Source organism: Filicampus tigris, chromosome 2, assembly GCF_054856515.1.
Source record: "Filicampus tigris isolate MCC_2025a chromosome 2, RoL_Ftig_1.0, whole genome shotgun sequence".
Classification (NCBI taxonomy): Eukaryota; Metazoa; Chordata; class Actinopteri; order Syngnathiformes; family Syngnathidae; genus Filicampus; species Filicampus tigris.
This window is the reverse complement of record NC_141218.1, coordinates 15,781,120-15,802,381: the sequence shown is the minus strand read 5'-3', so window position 1 is coordinate 15,802,381 and position 21,262 is coordinate 15,781,120. Positions and strand designations below refer to the sequence as shown.

The 21,262-nt window shown below is 40.7% G+C and overlaps 1 protein-coding gene across 3 annotated transcripts in view; it reads right to left on the bottom strand.

The window, feature by feature from the left end:
- The window catches only part of gabrb2a (gamma-aminobutyric acid type A receptor subunit beta2a), a 55,922-nt gene that overhangs the window by 28,250 nt on the left and 6,410 nt on the right, over nucleotides 1-21,262 (bottom strand). Inside the window, exon 1 of one of the 3 annotated variants that reach the window (XM_086057050.1) lies at nucleotides 77-148. The exons of the other annotated variants lie outside the window; for them this stretch is intronic. Within the exon in view, the coding sequence (XP_085913176.1) occupies nucleotides 77-82 (6 nt within the window). The 5' untranslated portion in view covers nucleotides 83-148. Of the gene's footprint in view, nucleotides 1-76; nucleotides 149-21,262 lie in introns of those variants that run through there. 3 annotated transcript variants of the gene reach the window in all.

The following is a 21,262-nucleotide window of genomic DNA, read 5'->3' as shown; positions in this document are numbered from 1 at the left end:
CACTGCAGGGGATGGGGGTGTCATCACGCAATATACACCAATCATCATGCCCATGAGCACTATAAAATGTACCTACAGCCATCGCTTTATGTACACGTAAAAAACAGGGTTGAAGAGAATTCTATATTCAACATTCTTCAGCAAAAACTAGGCAGAGCTGAAATACTTCCTGTTTTCATTCTTCTTTTAAATTTACATTAACAAACAAAATTGTGTGCCGCCATCTGGTGGTGTAGCAGTAGAATTACACCCAAAACAAAATAGTTACTGTATACTGTATACTTGCAGGGGTCACCAACTCTCCCTGCTGTAACACACCTGTTAAAATGATCAAGATCGTTATCAGGCTTCTCAAGAGCTTGCTGATGAGCTGATCATTTTAACAGGTGTGTTACAGCAGGGAGAGATGGAAAACCTGCAGGACAGGTGCCCTCGAGGACCGGAGTTGGTGACCCCTGCAAGTGTATAGTATACAGTATACAGTTTTTGGGGTTTTTTTGTGATTGTGAGTGCGAATGTTTGTTTGTCTCTGTGTGCCCTGCGATTGGCTGGCTACCAGTTCAGGGTGTCCCCCACCTGCTGCCCGAAGACAATTGCAATATTAGCGGGGGTGTAAAAAAAATCGTAATTTGATTATATTTCCAAAATTGTTCAGCTTTACTTGTTGCGATAACATTAAAGATAATTTGCCAAAATACGAATAAGCACTGTTGTATTTGTTGTATAAATTTTAATGTTTGTAAAATGTATTATGTGAGGTTTGCATATGCATTCAGATCATGTGTAAATCGTCCTGTGTACAAATGAGGCATAACATGTATGCCATCTACACCATCAATCAAACTGCCTACAAAGTCATCCTCAATGTACATACATGCAACTATGACTCGATCATACATGTGCAGCCGCACGCTGTACACGCTCTACATGCTAAGGAGGTCATCCAAAAGGTCGTTCGCGGACTCAAAGGCCACTTCTCGTACCGCGGGCCATCGCCGCTGCGCTGGGCGGGTTCAAATTCAACAATCCTCTCCTAATTTTGACATCATAACCGGAGGGTAACGTTCTCAGCTGGCTGACTGTTGTCGTGCTGAAAATATCTGCTTCCGCTGGAACAAATGACGAAACTTTCCGCTTTATTGAGACAATTTTGCCTGGGATGCAAATAGCCAATAGCTTCCTCCAGCTGGGGCTTGGGTGCTCTCTTCTCCTGGCTGGCTCTGCTTTTAATTCAGCTTTGTGATGAATAGCCAGAAGTACTGAAGATATGGCAGAAAGCGCTAAATATTTTTGCGTTTACACCTCATCTCTCTTTCTCTGCTTCTCACTCTTGACACCCACACTCCCACGGAGAAATACAGCACTGCGGTGTTATGTGCTCTTTTACGGTGTTGTGCAGAGCCATTGCTGTAATGAAGGAATACAGCCTGTAAAACAAGGCCATCATCACGGCTCGTTACAGCGTTTTCCCCGAGTCGTTCTTTTTTTTTTTTTTTCATCGCGCACCGGCGTGACAGAGCAATCGCCCCTTTTTGGGTCTCGCTGCCTCGCTACCCAAACGTTGTGTAAAAGGGCATCTAAAAATACACGGGCTTCTGCCATGTTGATGTTGTTGTGGGAGGGAAAAGTCAAGCGAGGACTTTGCCGTCCTTGCCCGGTTACCCAGAGTTCCCGCTCAAGCTTTTGCTCTCACGCTCGCTCCATCTCTGTCTCATTATCCGGCTGCCGATCGCACGGCTCCATCACCTATGGGATCGTTAGCTGCTGCTTGACGGCGCCGCGCCAGTCGCCATGTTGAGCAAGCCCTGACTTGAAGGATTTCTGCAAGGTCCAGAATTTACGTTTGGACTCAAAGTGTTTTACAAACTGTCTATGCCTCACCTATATTCAAAAAGAACAAATTGGGTGTCAACAGAAGTTAGACATAAAAGACTCATTTTCATTTAACATTTGAAAAACGCGCGGCATGTTGGTTTAAAATTAACTATAATTATAATTAATGCTCTTCGCCTGTCAATTAATATCATAGGCTAACATAAGCTTTCAGGGTTCATTATAAATATATTTATTTCTCTATTGTACTGTACGTCTTTAGAGAAGAAGTACGGAATAGTGGAACTGACTGTGGAATAAACATTTTTGACTGTCAAATACATTTGAAGATACTTGCAAATACGTTTGAACGTGCTTGCAAATACGTTTCAACATTCAAATGTACCTGTTGACTAAATTCGGACTAAACATGTCACATTTTTTTCCCTTAATGCCATGTATTTGCAAATACGTTTAAATGTATTTGCAAGTAGGTTCGAAAGCACTTGCAAATACGTTCCAAAGTATTTTCCAGTCAAGAATGTTTACTTCACAATGGCAGTTCCACGCTTTCGTAAAGGAGGAAGGTCAAACCTTCGTTTGGGAATTGTCGTTTACGTTACTTTAGTACACAATACTTAGTTACCTTTTGCATATTGCACTCGACAAATACTCCATATATTTAAAAAAATAAAATAAATAAAACTAATACTAAAAATTAATAAAAATGTAACTAAATTGAAGCATTTTCGAAGAAAAAAAAACCTAATAAAAGAAAATAACAAAACTGCTCTAAAAACATATGAAAACTAATTGAAATTAAACAACAAAAGATAAAACAATCCGTCCATCCATTATCCATGCCGCTTATCCTCACAAGAGTCGCGGACGTGCTGGAGCCTATACCAGCTGTCTTCGGGCAGTAAGCGGGGGACACCCTGAAGTGGTTGCCAGCCAATCGCAGGGCACACAGAGACAAACAATCATACACACTCACACTCACACTTGGGGACAATTTAGAGTGTCCAATCAATTTACCATGCATGTTTTTGGAATGTGGGAGGAAACCGGAGTACCCAGAGAAAACCAACGCAGGCACGGGGAGAACATGCAAACGCCACACAGGGAGGCCGGAGCCCGGATCGAAAGTCAAAACAATAATAAATAATATGATATATAATATAATATTATAACCCTGACGATTGACTGGCTGGCGACCACTCCAGGATATAGCCCACCCCCAACCCTAACAAGGACAAAAGAAAATGGATGGACGGATAAACGGAAGGTCATGTCAAATAAACAGAGATGGGCATGCCGTCCCAGGGACAGAACAGGGACGGATTTTTTGGGACAGAGGACGGAGGATGAGAAGCTTTTTACCTTGCTTGTAATCGTTCCTAATTGGGTCAATTACCGACTGACGTGTTGTGTTCGGTTCTTTTAAAAAGAAAGATCACTTTTCTCTTCCGCGATACCATGGAGCCACCTTTATTAACCGCCTGCACAAAACTGGAGTCCTTTTTGCGTTCCCTGCAGTAATATTGTACTCACGGGCATAGTCTGCCCTCTTCAACACATGTAATACCATGGATTACGCCACAGACGAGGAAAAAGGTGGATGGCAATTTTGTTTTGTCAACTAACTGTTAACGTATCCCTTTGCATGCAAAGTATGTCCTTGTCTGAGACATCTCTAGAGCATAAAAATCTCTCCAAACAGTCATTCATGCTTATGCCAGCGCCGCCGTACACTTAAAGCTACAGCCCGGATGTGGAAGTCTTTCGTTCTCCTCCTAAAATAACATTGCGTTATTTTGCAATATAATAATTATAAAAACGGAATACTTTACAACCCAAAAGTACTGCAATAAAACACAATAGTACTGCATTAGAACGCAATCTTAAATATTCTCGTGATGTCCCCCTGGCAGGCTCCGTAGCCTGGTGACCGACGGCGGTTGTGTTGGCAGCTAAATGCTATCTTGGTTTAACAGTTGTAAACAATTCAATCCACTCACAATACACCCAGCTTGTAAGTGGATGAGAATAGGAAATTACCCAGCCAATGAGTTTTAAATAATGTTTATGAATTATGAAATCTCTGCCGTTAGCATTCCTCCCAAGGCGTCATGCTTTTATTTTTATTGTTTTGGGAGCGTGGGGGACGGACTGATGAAATGTAAGGACGGAAGCGCTTTTAGAAGACGAGGACGGACGGGGTCGTAGGACGATTATTTTTATAAATAAGGAAGGAGAGACGATGACGGAAGGATGCCCAGGTCGCGGATGGGGGACGGACCGGCGAAAAAGGGTCAAGTGCCCATCTCTGCAAATAAACATTGCCTCTCGACTTTTAAAGCATCAAGCAATGGCAGTATATTATTAACCAAAGGTATCTTTGGAAATTAGGTAAAAAAAAAAAAAACAAATATGTTAAAAAAAATGGACTATTAGAGACTATTGAAGAAAGGAGTACAAATTATAGCGTGTAGCCAGTGGTGGTTTCTGGTATGTACAATACGTGCGGCTGCACAGGGTGGCAAAAAAGTTACAGTAAATGGTTTTCTATTGGCATCATGATATGTAAATCATTGCTGTACACAAATCGGTATTGAGTCGAATTGAGTAGCAAATTGCCACGTTTGAGTTAGAACGTGTCATAGCATATTGCATCGGGGAGTGCACATGCGTGAAAGCTACATACATCGCACAGGGCACCTTTCAAGCTAGGACTGCCACTGGGTGTAGCCCTTTAAATGTCCCTTGTGGCTTATATGGCGAAATAACCCACTAAATACGAAACCATAAAATGGCGATCAAAACATGAGAGATTTGAATGCTAATCAAGGTGTCGGTGTCTTGTTTTTATTCATGCTCAGTTAAGTGTGTGTGTTGTGTACATTTGTGGCTATGTTGATGTAGCGAACACCTGCACGCTGCCCCCTGGCCGTGCTGTGACGTTGCGAGTGCAATTAGGGGTTTACAGATGGCGCCTTCACATGCACACCACTGGGCATCTCTCGCTACTGATAGCCTTTAATGCATCTCCCAACTGATTACATTACCTCCATTTTGCTTTGCAATCATAATCATACTGCATATTTGGAAATATTTGTTCCATAAATCATGCATCCATTTTCTGCAGCGCTTGTCCTCATTTGGGTCACGTGTGAGCCGGAGCCTATCACAAGCCGTAAGTCAATCGCAGAGCACGTAGAGACAAATGAGCATTCGTACTAGGGCTGAATGATTGGGAAAACTTTAATTGCGATTGTGATTTAATGATGCAATTATTTTTTTCAAGGACCTCTCCTCATGTGTTTTTTTTTTTAACGAACAAGCAAGAAATTAATTTGTTTTAAAATAAACCATTTCAGATGTATTATACATAAATATTTTGGTCTTTCAAGTGAGGTCTATGCTAAAATAAAGGCAAATGAACCATAAATTCATATGATGACAAAGTGTGGCATAAACATAAATCAGTAAGTCATAAATCTGATTATAACAATAATGTAAACAAATTTGTGTCACTACAACTTTTGATGTTTCATGAAACAATGACATGTAAACATATTACAGGACTTCTTAAGCAATTCATCTATCTAGACATTATATAAACCAATAAATGAAGTATACATGAAAATTGTATTTTACTACATTGCGATGTCATTTTGATTGATTGTTCAGCTCTAATTCACACTCACACCTATTGAAGCTTTTGAGTTTTCAGTGAACCAAGTATTCATGCTTTGGGAATGTGGAAAGAATCTGAAATCCTGATCTGAGATTTTAACCCCCAACCTCAAAACTATGAGGCAGACAAATTGGCCACCATTAAACATCTAATCTTGTAATACTTTACTTTATTCTTTATTTCAGACCCAAAGGGATCCATATCAGAGAGTAAAATACATTGAGTACTTTCCTTTTTTTCAAACTTGTTATATGTAGTTTTTTAATATACATTTCACATTTTTGCAATTTCTTATTTCGTATTTCATTTTATATTCTTCTGGGCTATTGTAATACATTTTACTTGTTATTATTTAGTTAGCCTGTCCTGGAAACTCCTAATGAAAACTACAATTAAAAAATATGCTTGTCTATTCATAAAATGTGTCAAAACACAATGCGAAATCGGGAAAAATTGTCAGATAAGCACATAATAGAAATAAAACAAACACTGAATTAAAAAAAAAAAAAACAGAATGCAGAAAACCTCACTCTAGTGTAAGGCCCAACTGTGTCTTTCCTCAACTAAATGTAATCCGAAGCAACTGAAATCTGGAGTTTTATGTATTCAGAGCCGAGTGTCCGCATAGAAGATGGAATACGGATGGGGGTGGGGGACGAGGCAGGTGAGAAAGGCGATGCAGCACGCAGCGTCCCAAAAACGCCGCAGATCACAGAGATCCCGTGTAGGAGTGCGGACTCGACGAGCGACCTTCACTCTCCTTGTCACAAACTCCATTAACGTGACGCAGACGGCTCAGTGAGCACTAGTGAGGGAGACATCTTGTGGAGTGGAGAGCATTGAATAAAAAAATAAAAAAAAGAAGCATGACAAGGCCCCGAATGCATAAATGCAGTGAGGATTCACAGAGGGCGCAGCCGGTTTGGAATGCATCAAGGCTGGTTGCACAGCGACAGCGGCGCCGCAGTTGTGTTTGTGGGGCTAACCACCCCCCATTAGGAATCTGACAGATTGACAACGACTATGTTTGTGTTTGGCTGAGAAATCTGACAGGCGACTGTTGTTACAAGACCTCCATTACGACTACATCAGCCGTCACAGCCGATACGGCAGGGAAGTGCCAATGAACACGCGTTTATGTTGCACGGATTTGAAGGCTCCCCTTATGAAGCACTCACTGTCTCTTCATGGCGGAACTGCTCTGTAGCATCAACCAGTTCAGCTTGGTTTAGTGTACAAGAGGGATGAAACGATTTGCGCTTTACTGTTGAACTTTCATCACATTCCAAACGGTCAGTATTAACCGCTGCAGTATCTTTTCATCTAACTCAATTTTCGGGGTCGGCGCGAAGCTCCGCTTAGCTCTACGCTGAGGCAGGTTAGACCAAAGGTTATTATAGTTCAAGAAAACTAAGAAAAAAACTAAAAATAAAACTGAAAAAAGAATTTCGTTAACAAAATGAAATAAAAATTAAAATGTTTTTAAGACTAAATGAAAACAAACTGAAACTACACTTTATTTTTATAAAAGTAACTATAATGAGGAAACTTTATTGAGACAATAGCTATAGCAGAAATATCCTTCATTTTCGTCTTTGACAATTAATATCATACATGAGTTTTCGGGGTTGATTAGCAATGTTTTGGGGGTTTTCTTGGTATTCCTATACATCTGTAGCTACAGAAGAAGGAAGGCCAGTTGTTGGAAAATTGTAGTTGACTTATTTCAACATTTAGTGACCTTTTTTTTTTATTTTGTACTCAACAAATACTTTATATTTTAGAAAAAAAAGAAATACTAAAACTAATAAAAACAAAATTAAAATGAAGCATTTTCCCCAAATTAAAAACAAACAAACTTGTTCTAAAAACAACTAATTAAAAAACAGAATTTAAAAGTGAAAATGAAGTAAAAAAAGAACTAAAATGAAAAATCCAAAACTATTCTAATCCTGGTTCAAACCCAATGTTTGTATCTGCGGCGCCGCAAGAGGGAGGGCTGCGCCACTGTGGGATTGGTCACAGTTGACTTCAATCACGGGCAATCAAAGCGGCTATTTTCATTCCCTTTAAATTCAATGCAGTAGTCACGCTCTAGAGTACCAACATGGCAGAAACACATCTACGCCGTGAAGTGGGTACTTGGAGACCACCCCCTGCCCCTCATCCATCATGTGACCCCCCATTGCTGTGACGATTTGAAAATATGATACAATGATTCAGAGGGTTTCATGCCCTCTGTTGACATATTTATGAAAGAAATATGTCTGACATCCATCACATATCCACGGAGTTTGGAATCTGTCTGCCTGTGCCGCAAATTCACCAAAATCAAACTCATCGCATTGCCTCAGCAGGCATAGGTTCAGACTTTCTTCCACCAAAGTGTCACTCGACTGGGAGCATCTCCAAGAATGCGCAAATCAGGATGCACCGGCATTTGCGCAACAACGCAGGTGCGCTGTCTATGAAAATAGAGCCCTACGCGACAGGTACCAAAATAAGTGATCACTTTTTGGCACCCTCATGTAAGGATACCAACTGCTGTTGATGGTGCTATAAAACTGCACATTAACCAGTCATAATGCATTCATTCAACTGTTCTCAATGCATTTGCTTACACACAGACTTCAAATTAAATATAAGGGCTGAAACGGCATTCTGAACGATTTCCCGCCTCCCGCCCTTCCCATCACCCCGAGGGACCTGATGATGCTCGTATGATTCTTTGGCGTTTGCAGTCAACGAGCTGTTTTTCAGCCACTTAGCTTCAGTGGAGAAAGTGCCTGACAGAATCATTAAGGAAGTCATCAACACATTAAAGGCTTTTAAAGGAGATGTCTGACTACCAACCACCAACAGCTTTTTGTCTCTGCACCAGCCTCGAAGAGTGAACAGCAGGCCCAATTTCAACGTGACGTCCCTTTTGTCCTGAATAGTCTTGAAAAAATGAACTCTTAAAAACTATTATTTGTTTATTATTTTCAGACCTCTAATTCACAAACTGATAAATCAAAATGTTGATGAATGCACTTTTCATTGTGGTGACTATATCTGGAATATGACAGTAAATACTGTGATTACTGTTTATTTTCCAGGGCAAATGTAAGTCAACTTTTGATAGGGATGTATCCAAAACCGATTTGAATCGTAGAGTTGGTTTTGATTTAACCAACCTAATTGAATCATTACATTTTGAAATCATTACATTATATTGTATTATACGTTCTTGCATCCCATGTGTCGAGATACGTATCAAATCGACTTTCATGAGAAACAACCAGATACAAATCAGTTTGTCGATGATTTGTTGTTTCTTTGAATTTAATTCACTTGGATAGTTTGGGCTTCGGATAGCTTTTAAATGTGGATGCATATTGATAAACATGACAAAAGTTACAGCTGTACAGTACTATATAAAATTGAATCGTGATCACACTGAATCGAATCATTGCATTTCAAAATCGTAGCATCCTTGAATCGCAATGCATTGGGAATCGTATCGAATTGTTGTTTGTGGAGGGATGCACACCCCCAAAATATATATACTTTGTGTGTGTGTATATATATATATATATATATACACTTTATGTGTCTGTGTGTGTGTATAAATTTAAATGAATTAAATGACCGATAACTGATTTGAATCAGAAAATTGCTTTTGATTTAAAAGATATGAGTGCATCGAACTTAATTAGTCCACTTTAAAGTATATTGTACGTAAGTATGCTTCGACTCGTCTTTAACTGGAGAGAGACAAGAAACTCATACCCTCTTGAACTGAGCCATACCATATCAAATCGAACCATAATCCCACTGAATCAAACCAAATCGAATTGTTCCACTTTAATATTGAACTGTTTTTGAATAGTATGGCACCCCATGTATCAAGATAAGCTTTGAACGGTCTTCCAATAAAGAGAGGTATATACGGCAACTTTAGAAGTCAACTTCACTTGCTGTAATTACTTTACAATTTATCAAATTCCGGCTAGTTTATATGCTCTGCCATGCTATGCTATGCAATGCTATGCTATACTATGCTATGCTATGCTATGCTATGACAAGAAATGTGAGTGTAAATGGTTGTCGATATCAGTGGTTCCCAACCTGTGTGCTATGGCACATAATATGCCGTGAGAGATCATCAGGTGTGCCATGGGAAAATTATTATTAAGTCAGTTTTATTACATGGATGATTTTTGTTTTATATACCGGTACATAAAAACATAAATTGTTAATTGATCTATTCAAACCATATATAGTAACAGGCAGAACAATCAAATGCTCTTCCACAAGATAGACAGAAGGTTCATAATTAATCTGTGTATCCACTTTTTGTGAATCATTTTGAAAATGGTGTGCCATGAATTTTTTCTCACTTGAGTTGAAATATGTGCCTTGGCTTGATAAAGGTTGGAAAACACTGATCTACATGTGTATGCCCTGCGATTGACTGGCGACCAGTCCAGGGTGTACCCCGGCTCACACCCAAAGTCATCTGGGGGAGGATCCAGATCACCCATGACCCTAATCAGGATAAGCAGTTTAGAAACTGGATGGATGGATAATATAATCATATACAGTATTGTTCAGATTTTACAATCAGGAATCCAGTAATGGATCATGTCATGCGTCACAAACATACAGTACTTAGTATTTACAAACAAGGCCAGTCCCCACGGATTAAATATAAAGCGGAAAAGCCCAGTTTGCATGGAAGAAAGCCCCGGGATTAAGTGTTGTTCTTTTGCTATAATTATGCTTCTGACCATATTAATCTGCGCGTCCACTTAGCATAACTAATGACTTTGTCCTGCAGCTGCCATTCGTATCTTAAAGCTGGCTGGAGAGCTCAGTGGAGTCAATGGAGCAGTCAAAAAGACACAACATAAGCTACTTTTTGTAATTAAGGCATCATTTGTGCCAGTAACAATGACGGATAGTCAGGAAATCAAACTCAATCATTGGTCATTGCAAAGTCATGCGATTAATAAAGCTGCTGCGTGCTCGCTCGGGATTCTGTACGCAGGCATGAAGAAAATGGCATCATCTGGACGTGGCCGAGCTTCCCATTGCTGATACCATGAAACTAGAACGCCCAGAGGGCGGCCATTTGACCACTTAAGCTTTACATTGGATGATGTCACCCCGTCATATCACCTGCTATTTTGGCAGGGAATGGCCAATTTACAAATTAAAGTCGTCTACTTGTAGCCAGCAGAGTTGTTTGTCAAATATCACCCAAATTTGTCGTTCAATAGTTGTTGCAAAAAAAGTTGTAAAAACCCCCTGGGCGTTCTTATGATTACAAAACACAAATATTTTTGTAATGTGTTAAAATGAAGAAAAACAGCACTCTATCATTTTGTACTTTATAAAAACACAGTGATGTCATGAAATAAAAATAATGTAAAGAATGAAATACTTTGTGCATCATGATTTAATGCTTCAGTTCAATTTATTGTGCTGCTCCTTTTCGTGTGCCCACCTGTATAATAAAGTCACGCAGACACAAATGAAGTCACCACTGCTCTCGATGCGTCAGTAAACTGCAATAGTATTATTGGTTGTTTTTCGTAGAGGATAAAGAATATATGCCTGTATTATGCTCTGGTCTGTCTACACATGTTGCTCAGTTTGTTTTCAAATATCCATTTTTAAAGGACTGTTACAGCCCAAATGTCAATGCTACTCGTTAGCTGGTCCTTTGGCATTTTCCATTATATGTAAGCAATAAGCAATTCCTGAGGCAAACTTGTTTAGTTGATTTAGATACACATAGTGTAATTCTGTTTGTTCAATGTTTAGTTATATAGTAAAACTAATGGAAATGGCATTTAAAAGATTGAAGGCTTATTTATTATTTATACTTACTTAGACCTTATTTGTCACACTGCTGCATATTTTGAAGTGAGTTGACTTTACTGCCAACATACTGTGCTCATCTCTATTCTGCGCTTGTAAGTCAAAGCAGAATACTGTCCAATCACATCACTTGTATCTCAAGGCACTAGTGTAGTTAAAACTGAATCAGTTGAGCCCCTGCTGGCTGCAGCCAAGTAGTGCACTCATCGCATACAATTAACAGGATTCATAAAAATCAATTCATTGACCCCATTCTTAACAGGTACTTAACCAAAGGTGACTTAATATTTTTGTCAAAAATCTACACACTAACGACCTAACATTAGGATTACAAAATGAATGCATTAGAAATATCAGTCACTCAACAATTATCACATTTTTTAATGAAAACATTTCATTTGAACAAAAGTTGCTACGTATATGCTAGGCTATATGTATGTGTAAGTGCTAGGTCGAAGCTACAAACGTAAAGATTTAATTTGACTCATCATTAACTGTGCAGTATTTGCCCTATTACTCTATTAAAAATAGATACATAAAATCTGCAACATTTCTATTAGTGTAGTATTATATATTCATTTTCATTATTTAGCTCGGCGTATCCATGGTGACTCAGATGAATGGTAGAGCGGTGCCCTAGCGCCCTCTATTGACCGGTTGCCATTGCCCACATGAAAAATCCCATTTAGCCTACATCTCAAGGTCAAATGTCAATCAGGTCAGACGTTCAGTAAAGTCAGAAGCAGAATAAAATTGCACATCATTTTGGTTTTACTGTTCGCTGGTTGACTTTGGAGGTGGCTAGCAGTTAAGCCGTGGTGAACGTCTACATTCTCAGAGCGCATGTCAACCGGGGGTGTCCAAGTCCGGTCCTCGAAAGCCCCAGTTCAGCCTTGTTTAGATGTCTCCCTCCTCCAACATATCTGATTCAAACGATCAGGATCGTTATCAGTTTTCTGCAAAGCTTGCTGGTGAGCTGATCATTTGAAATCAGGTTTGTTGGAGGAGAAAGACATCAAAACAGGTGGGACAGGGACTCTCGAGGACCGAACTTTGGCACCTTAATGTAAACTAATAAAAAGAATGCACACGGGGAAAAAACAGTGTAGCCATCTTCTAGAATGTAAATGTGAGAGAGATGTTTTCTTCCCTTCACTTCCTCGGATTCAGCAAAAAAAAAAAAAAAAAAAAAAAAAAGAGTGAGAAAGAGGTTGTGTTGTCATGGCAACACTGAATAAAAATAACACAAGCTTATTTTCCACACGCTGAAAATAAAATGGAGCGGGATCCGTGTGGACAAACACGATCAAAATTATCGCTAATTCACACAAACAGACAGAGAATACGCCTCTCATGCAGACATGCTGGAACGTGTTGTGTTTTTAATGGCCGGTCATGTGACGGCCACCTCCTCTTACTAATGTCAGTGTAATGACGGTTCTAAGGGCGACGCTCACACCCCGCTAATTCCTCCGTCGTGGAAGCCACCACAGCTGGTTTGTTTAAATCTTTTAATTCGCAGGCAGCTAATTAACATTCAGAGAGGAGTATTGTATTGCAGGCAGCGAGCTCAGGTATTTTACATGTAATTAACAAGCAGGATGAGGTGGGGGGGGGGAAGACAGCCTAATTCCAGCCTGGCACTGAGTGTTGCACGCTGAAAAAAATGTAACACGGCTATATTGCTCATCTTAATCAGCCGTAAAGGAACTGCATTTCTCATGCACATTTCGATCGCGCAGGTGTGGTTTTGGCGGAAAATATGCGACCCGTCAGAATTTCTGACACCAGGGGGCGATGTTGCATTTCAGAGTCTGACATCAAAAGAGAAGAAGAGCATTATGACATCCCCCACCTTCATCTGGATGCAAATATTCCCATATGGAATTCCCCTAGTGTTTGGAATACTGTCGTCACGATTCATGATAGGGAAACCTCATTTACACTGTTAACGTAATTGTTCTTCGCTTTTTCTGTCCAATTCTCATCGCATAGTCTGACGGGTGGCAGATTTTTCTGGCACAAAACAAAGCGCAATGTGCAAATGTAATTTCAGCTGCTTACTGAGGAGGATGAGTGATGGGGGGAGAAAGGGAAGAAGTGAGGAACATGGAGGGATACATGGCAAAGGGGTGGGGGGGTGTCTCGGCCATGATATCACAGTTTGCCAGCACGGATGTGTGGTCACACCTAAGACTCGGAGGACTTTTCCCTCTCCAAGTAGCACATTTGTAATGTCAGGCTACCACTGTGCTGACTTGACCAGCACTTTCTTACCGGCCCACAACATGGCTAACCTTTGAGCCTCAACGGGCCATCGCGGTGCATCACACAAGACCCCCCCAAAAAAGAAACTACATTGGACCTTCTTAGTTAGTTAGCATCTTACTTTCTTGTTCATGAAGAATGGACAGGATTATACCATTTCCATTTTGCGGCAGGGGGAAAACAACCATGAAACAGCACAAAGAGAAAATAAGGCAAACATTACACTGCTGGTTGAAGTGCCCGTTTCCCATTTATGTCTAAAATTGATCAGATATTTGGTGTTGTCACTTTCATTGTAGTGGCACAATGACCTAGTGGTTAGGACATATGCTTTCGTGCTGTTCAGGATCCAAATCTGGGCTCCAGCTCGCCTTTGTAGAGTTCGCATTCTTCCCACATTCCAAAAACATGCCTGTAAGTTTCATTTAAGGACTCTAAATTGCCCAACAAAACATAAACAATACAAATATTAAATGCTACTTAATATTAAGCGGGCCTGTCCTGACTCTTGCCCCCATTGATTGAACATGAGGGTAACCTCCACATTACTGCGCTGACTGAAATCTGCAATTGGGTTGCTTATTTAACACACTTCTAATGGAGAGTATTTAAACCATTCATATAAAGATATGTTTTACGTACTGTACAAGGCTCGAAATATTTTCTCATTGCGGAGCAGTTTTGCTCATCACTGACTTCACTTGAGGAGCAAATTTCTAATTTTGAGGAGCAATTTGTCGCAGGTTAATCCCAGGGACTTGAAGCAAGGCTTTTATTAAACAATAAGAGTATGACAATTTAATGAATGCTGACATTGAGTATCTTCTATGTAATCAACTGTTTTTTAAATGCACATTGTGTATAGCGACTGTATTTTGTTGTCTAGAAACATTTTCAGTGGCGCAATTTCAAAGACAAATATAAATTTTATCTTAAGATGAGTAGTTCTGAAAGAGTTGTATGTTCTTTTAGCAAAGCTAAATTGATTTTAAAAAAACAACAAGCTCTACTGTAATGTAATTTTGCAAACATTTGTTGCGCAGACCAAATCAAAACTCTATTTTGAAAACAGACAACATTACTGATAGTAAAAATATTTATATTATCTATAACATACACATGTATATTAATCTTATAGGCCACTTCTTCTGGTTGAAATCTGCCATAGCAGAACTTTTATTTATGGGTTTCCGTTCAGTTTAGCGAGTACATTTTCTCTCCATAGTCCAGTCAATTATTAATTTGACTGCTATTTTACTGTGCAAAGTTGGATACGCTTTAACATGGTTCCAGCAGACTTTGGTGAAAAGTGTCCTCAATCACCCAAGCACTTAATTCCGGTATCAGTGTTAGGTTAGCTTAGCAATTATCATGGCATCTCCATCCCTCCTCGTCATCCCGCTGTGGTAACGATACTTGTCAGAGGTGTATCTTATTTGCCGGCACGGAGGCGATGATTACTGACTTAGGAGCGACTATGCAAAGTGTTTAGCTGGACTAGTGACCAGACGAAGCTCGCTGCAAGCTAGCTGATGCAGCATAAGTAGCACACCGAGTTTGCCTCGACCTCCGACTACCTGCGGTAGGTGACATGAGTGACGCACATGCGTCCAGCCCAGGGAACCTTTTTGGAACGTCTTGTCTGTTGATTCTCACTTTTCCTTTTCAATGTGCTTTGATTAGGCGCAAAATGCTAATTTTGCCTCACGAACTGCGATGACAAACCCCTTTATTCGAGTCTTGACGTATCTGATTTTCATCCGTATTTGGAAGAGGATTCGAATGAATTACATGAATTACGCAGTGTAAATCCAACCTAAATTCTTCAAACAAATTTGCATTGGTTTATTCATCATTGGGTCTGCAGGTCACTTCTTGGTTCATGACGGATAACTTAATGGAAGGACAGGACTGAACTATTTATAGCTCTTGGACAGGGTAACAGTTTTATCCTGACTCAAGGAAATAAAATAAATCCCCATAACAAATAAAGTTTTATGAAATTTATGAGTGAGCAGGCAACTTCCTTCTCAGTTAGGAATTGACAGGTAGGACTGTACCATTTGCATCCTGGGGCAGGGGGAACGAAGTTGTATTTGGTGTTTATTTTGTTATTCTATGCTGTATGTTTTGTTATTTAAAGCAGTGAAACACGGTTATAGAGCAAACCCAATTACAAATTCCTGTTCCACTCCAAAACAAGCAACACCTCCGCCGCCTCAGCGACTTCAATGAGCCCAACCAAAATGTTGAGTTCATTCTCCACCAGAGGCGTTTGGATCTTTAATTAGACGAGCGGGCAGCTGTTCACAACCAAGACCCGCTCACTGCTGTGATGACGGGCCAACACGCGGGCCAACACTGATCTGAGGACTGCTTCTTTCACATGTCCTCCATTTTGCTTCATCCCCATATCATTAAACGGTTGTTCTGAGGCGATGATGTAAAGCTGCAAGTTAGTCCCGTCCATGCATGAATTAGTGAAGCCAAGGAAGGTTATTGGGTAACATGCTTTTAAATGTGAGGTCATTCAGAGGCAAAACAATGTGATTTCTGATTTTGCCATTTTAGTTGTGAGCTCTTCAAACTTGATTTATCAAGTAATTTTTTCTTAGTCAACAGTTGTAGACCAAAACAAGTAATAATAATATACCTAGCTAAACAAAGACTACGGTATATGGCTACAGGGGTACAAATACAAAGATAGAGATAAAATATGCACTCACTGGCTAACAAAATTTATAACAAGAGCCAACACAAAAACTTTGCTGACAGAAATAACTACATATGCATGGCTGCAGACAAACATAATGTATCCCACCGGACATCCTCCTGTTGTTCATGACACCTTATGAAACAAATCAGACTCCAATAATACTGTTAGGTCAGATTCAATTGCTAAGACAGTTTGATTTGCCTTACACTTTTTTTTAGGTACAGAGGTAGGAGCAAAAGTGTTTGCTTTTACAAAGATGTATTCACCTGTTTTCTTGGGCGCTTGTCCTCGCAAACTAACATTCAGTCACATTCACGCCAATGGACAGTTTAGACTAGTCTGTAGTCAACATAAGAAGCGTGTTTTTGGAGAGAAAGTCCGAGAATGCTCAAAAGCTCAAAGCTCTGCACTGTGAGGCAGACGTGCTAACCACTAGGTCACCATGCTGCCCCCTTTACAGAAATAATAAGTATTAATTTGACAATGCCTTCATTATTGTGGTTGTCTGTGATGTAGAACTGCACTATAACACAATGAGTTTCGAATAGTTTGCACCACTCATGAATAGAGGGTGGGCGATATATATCGTTGTCGATATTATCGTCAATCTTGCTTTCACGATGTGTAATTTTACATTATCGAGTATGAACACTGCCTCTAAAAGCATAACGACTCCAGTCAGTCGACGGCCGCAAAGTATGAGGAAATGCTGCAAATCAGTGCGCATTGACGGTAGAGGAGGAGGAAGTGATAATGATTCAGCGGTCAGGACCCGGTCACGTGACTCTGTCCGCACTGCAGCGGAGGTGTTTTAAACATAGAGGAGTGTCGAGCCTCGAGCGGGGATTCATTCTAGCGAGGCGCGAGTCCACGTCGTCCGTAGTCTGTAAATGGTTTGGGGTTAACAAGACTGACGTCGGTGGGAATAACATTGTTAGATGTGGCAAAACGGTCACCGTGAAGAGCAATTTTGTTGCACCACGAGCCATATGGATTACGAGGGAAACTTGGCGAGCGCGCTAGCATGCTCAACAAAAGCTTAAACACACACTCAGAAAACAGTCGCCGAGTTGAACCGACAAATATAAACGCACGCACGCACTCACGCGCGCACACACACTCAGTACTTTAGCGAGCAAGTCAAACGTGACATCCTGGATGATCGGTTAACATTCAGTTTACATGTTTTTAATCCGCAGGCATGTTGCACAAACTACGACGGCTTATTAGTGTGACGCCAGCATACACCCAAACATGAATAAAGTCACAAGTCTACATATCACAGCGACGAATGAGTGGGAAAATGCACTTTTCGGGTGTTGTCATGACTACGTCTTTTTTTTCTCTCGCTGGGTGACACTTCGTCACACGTCACATATCAAATACATTTTTTCTCATTTTGATTGCTCTAGTAGTTGGCAGTGGTACACCAGTACTTACTGCAGCTCAAAATGTCACATCATTATGGAATAACAGCAGGGACATTTAAATGACACAAATATTCCCAAAAGTCAATGTAAGTTTACGTATAGTTTTTTGTTCTTTATTGGTAAATATTGTCGTAGAATATCATTATGTTTTGCAGAAGCTGTATTTAGCAATTCCAAAGAGATGATGTTCACAAACGATGTCTAACCCCAATTGGTCTGTGAAGCAAGTGCAGATTTAAAATATTTTTAAAATAATATCGTCAAATTATCGTTATCGAGTTTTTTGCAAAAATATCGAGATCTTTTTTTTTTGAGCATACTGCCCATCCCTACTCATGAAGCTCGGTTGCGTAAACACTCAGGGTTGAACGATTTATGGTATTTTGGAGTTGACTTATGTGATGATAGGCAAGTTAAAGTCGATTAATGAATGACATTATTGATATTTTTCAGCACAAGGACATCAGGTCTAATGCGACGTATTTCATTCCTAAATATGGGAACGGCGGCCAGCAAACCCTCTGAATCATTTTTTAAACCATCCCAGTGGGCGACACAGCTACGAGGGGGCACATGAACGATGGTGCAGATGCACTTCGGTCACATCGAGAGGGACTCTAGTGTGTGACTAGTGCGTCATATTTAAAAGGAATGAAAGAAGCCACGACTGCTTAGCACGTCCGCTTCACAGTTCAGAGGTCGTGGGTTCGATCCCGGCCCCGGCCTCCCTGTGTGGAGTTTGCGTGTTCTCCCCGTACCTGCGTGGGTTTTCTCCGGGCACTCCGGTTTCCTCCCACATTCCCAAAACATGCTTGGTAGGTTAATTGGACACTCTAATTTGCCCCTAGGTGTGGATAATGGATGGATGGATGGATGGAAAGAAGCCACTTTGATTGGCCATGATTGAAGTTGGCCATGACCACCCCCACAGCAGCGCAGCCACCCCCCCCCACTTGCAGATCCACCCGGCCTGCGCTCGTCCATGAAATGACCAACATCGGGTCTAAATGCCCTCTGTGCAGAGATACAAGATTTACATTGGTAATGAAAATACACGCCTGCCACATTTTTTTTGTTTTGATTTCATTAGATTGTCGACCGTGTCAAAACATGGTTGATGTGTATTTTGATTAGGATAACAAGATCACAGATCTCATGAAGGGTTCATCGGCTGGCCACCACAGAAGCGTCAAAAAAATCCTCCTCCTCCCTGTGTTGTTTGTCAAAAGCATCCTGGGCTGATGAGGAAGATCAAAGCGGAGAAGCACCGAGCAGAGGTCACCAACTTCAATTCCAACAATCGCGCTTGCACCGCTGATATTATTGATTTTCGGAGAGATCAATCTCATCGGCTTCTCCGATCTCCTCCATGTGAAGAGAAGAGGAGGACATTGTGACCCGTTACGTAAGCTGCACGGCAACCAAGTTTGAGCAGAAATGTTGCCGTGTCCGATTCGAGACAGATGTGGCGGGCTTTTCACAGGACAAATTCTCTGTCATGGCCACAGGGGGCTGCGTGACGTCAGTCACCATTCAGCGTTTGAGCACAGTTTTGTGTTGGGCTCCACACACGGATGTACGGAGCAGTGTTTTTTTCCACATGAATGCTCGCATGGATGCCCAGTTCTTAAGTAAGAAGAGCCTTTAGAGCAAGGCAGAGGTGGATTACATGGCTGCTGAGTCCAGAGTCACAGCCAGGGATCCAGTCAAAGCAGTGGGAGGGAAAAGGATGGAGGCGGGAGGGAGAATGGGAGGTGAAAAACCAGTGAAGGGGTTTCTATTCCAAAACTCCCCCCGGACCCCTGAGGCACTTCCGCTGTGGCTGCATCCTCCACCAAAGTAAACCATTTTGCTCATCTCGGACCATTCAGTTGTTTCGCTCGTGCGGAGTCAGCTCACGTAAACGGCTTTGTCCGTGCAGCTAAGTGAATAACTTTGGTTGGACTTGTGCTAGAGCTGAACAGTTTTTGAAAAATAATTTTGCCATTTTTTTTTTATCTCAATATTGCAATTGCGACTTAATTAGCTTTTTTTTTTTTTTTTGAAGGTCCTCTTCCTATGTATGGGTTATGCTTCCGCTAAAATAAAGGCAACTGAACCATTGAAATGAAAAATTAGTATATTTACAAGGGCTGTGCACGAATTGGTGGTGATTCGAATTGAGTTGCAAATTTGCTGAAAACGAACGCCGAATCAGATTTTTTCGGATTTGAGTCCGAACAGCTCATAGCATACTGTCACTAAAGAGGAATGTTTGGATGTCCCTCACGTCTCTGTACATGTGACGTATCTACATGGGGAGTGTGCATGAGTGACAACTACGTACATGCTACGTTCCAGCGGATGCCTTGAAGTAGTTGAGTGTGAATGGCTCGGATGTCCGTGGTGTATGAAAATATTTGGTCGGTTAATGAGCATTAAATTCAACTGTTAAGCAGTCAGTCAATAAAGCCCAGCTAGGCAGCGTATCAATGCCTCAAAAAGGGAGTTTGCAAAGTTGGATGCCAATTTAGTGCTAGATAGGATGAGGCTAGTACAACACGACAGGGATTTAAAATTGGACCAAAGAGAGAAAAACATCCCGGGTTTTACCATTGGCCAGAGTATGATGCAAGATCCCGGAGATTAAGTAAGTTATTTCAAACTAAAAAGGAAAATCTTTCAGTGAGTTGACAGTTGATACCAGAGCTGGGCATTCATCCATGCTTTTAGTCGAAGGGGTTGGCCAACCACTCAAAGGCAAAGAGCCACCGTTTTGACTGTGTTACCGCAAAGAGCCACAGCATACACATACACTTGGTACCTTGATTGTCGAATGTCCATTCCATCACCACGTTCAAACAAGCCGTCCACACACACACCGTACTGTTCACTTTGTGTCAAACTGAAATTTTTCCTCACAATCCTATTGCAGGCCAAAATGACATTTTTATCGGACAAATCTGCTGTAACAATATTAAGAGCTCATGGTTTGGTTTTATCAGACGATGTCGTAGCATGATATTTATAGCAATATAGTGTGAAAGCTCACACACGCTTAACACATTTGGGCTAAAAATAACACAATTTTGGGTCAAAAATGGACCGATACACTAATTGGGTCAATTTGACCCACCTTTTTGCGATGCTTTGTACAAAACAGCCAGATTTTTTTTAGGTTGTTTTGTACAAAAATACCAATTTTTTTACTCAAATGGATCGGTCCATTGTTGACCCAAAATGTTGTTATTTTTAACCCAACTGTTTTTAGAGTGCAACACTGCAGTAAACCTCACAGTATTGCTGTGCTGGAAAGTTCACGGGACACGGTCTGGTCACTAATTTGACAGTATCATATTTCTTATTTTTAGCATTGGAAATGTGATACTGTCTACTGACAGTGATTTCTTTGCTATTCAAGTCAGGAACACAGCAACACTGTAAAGTAAAGGCAACAGGTATAGAAAAAGCCATGTAACAATAAATACA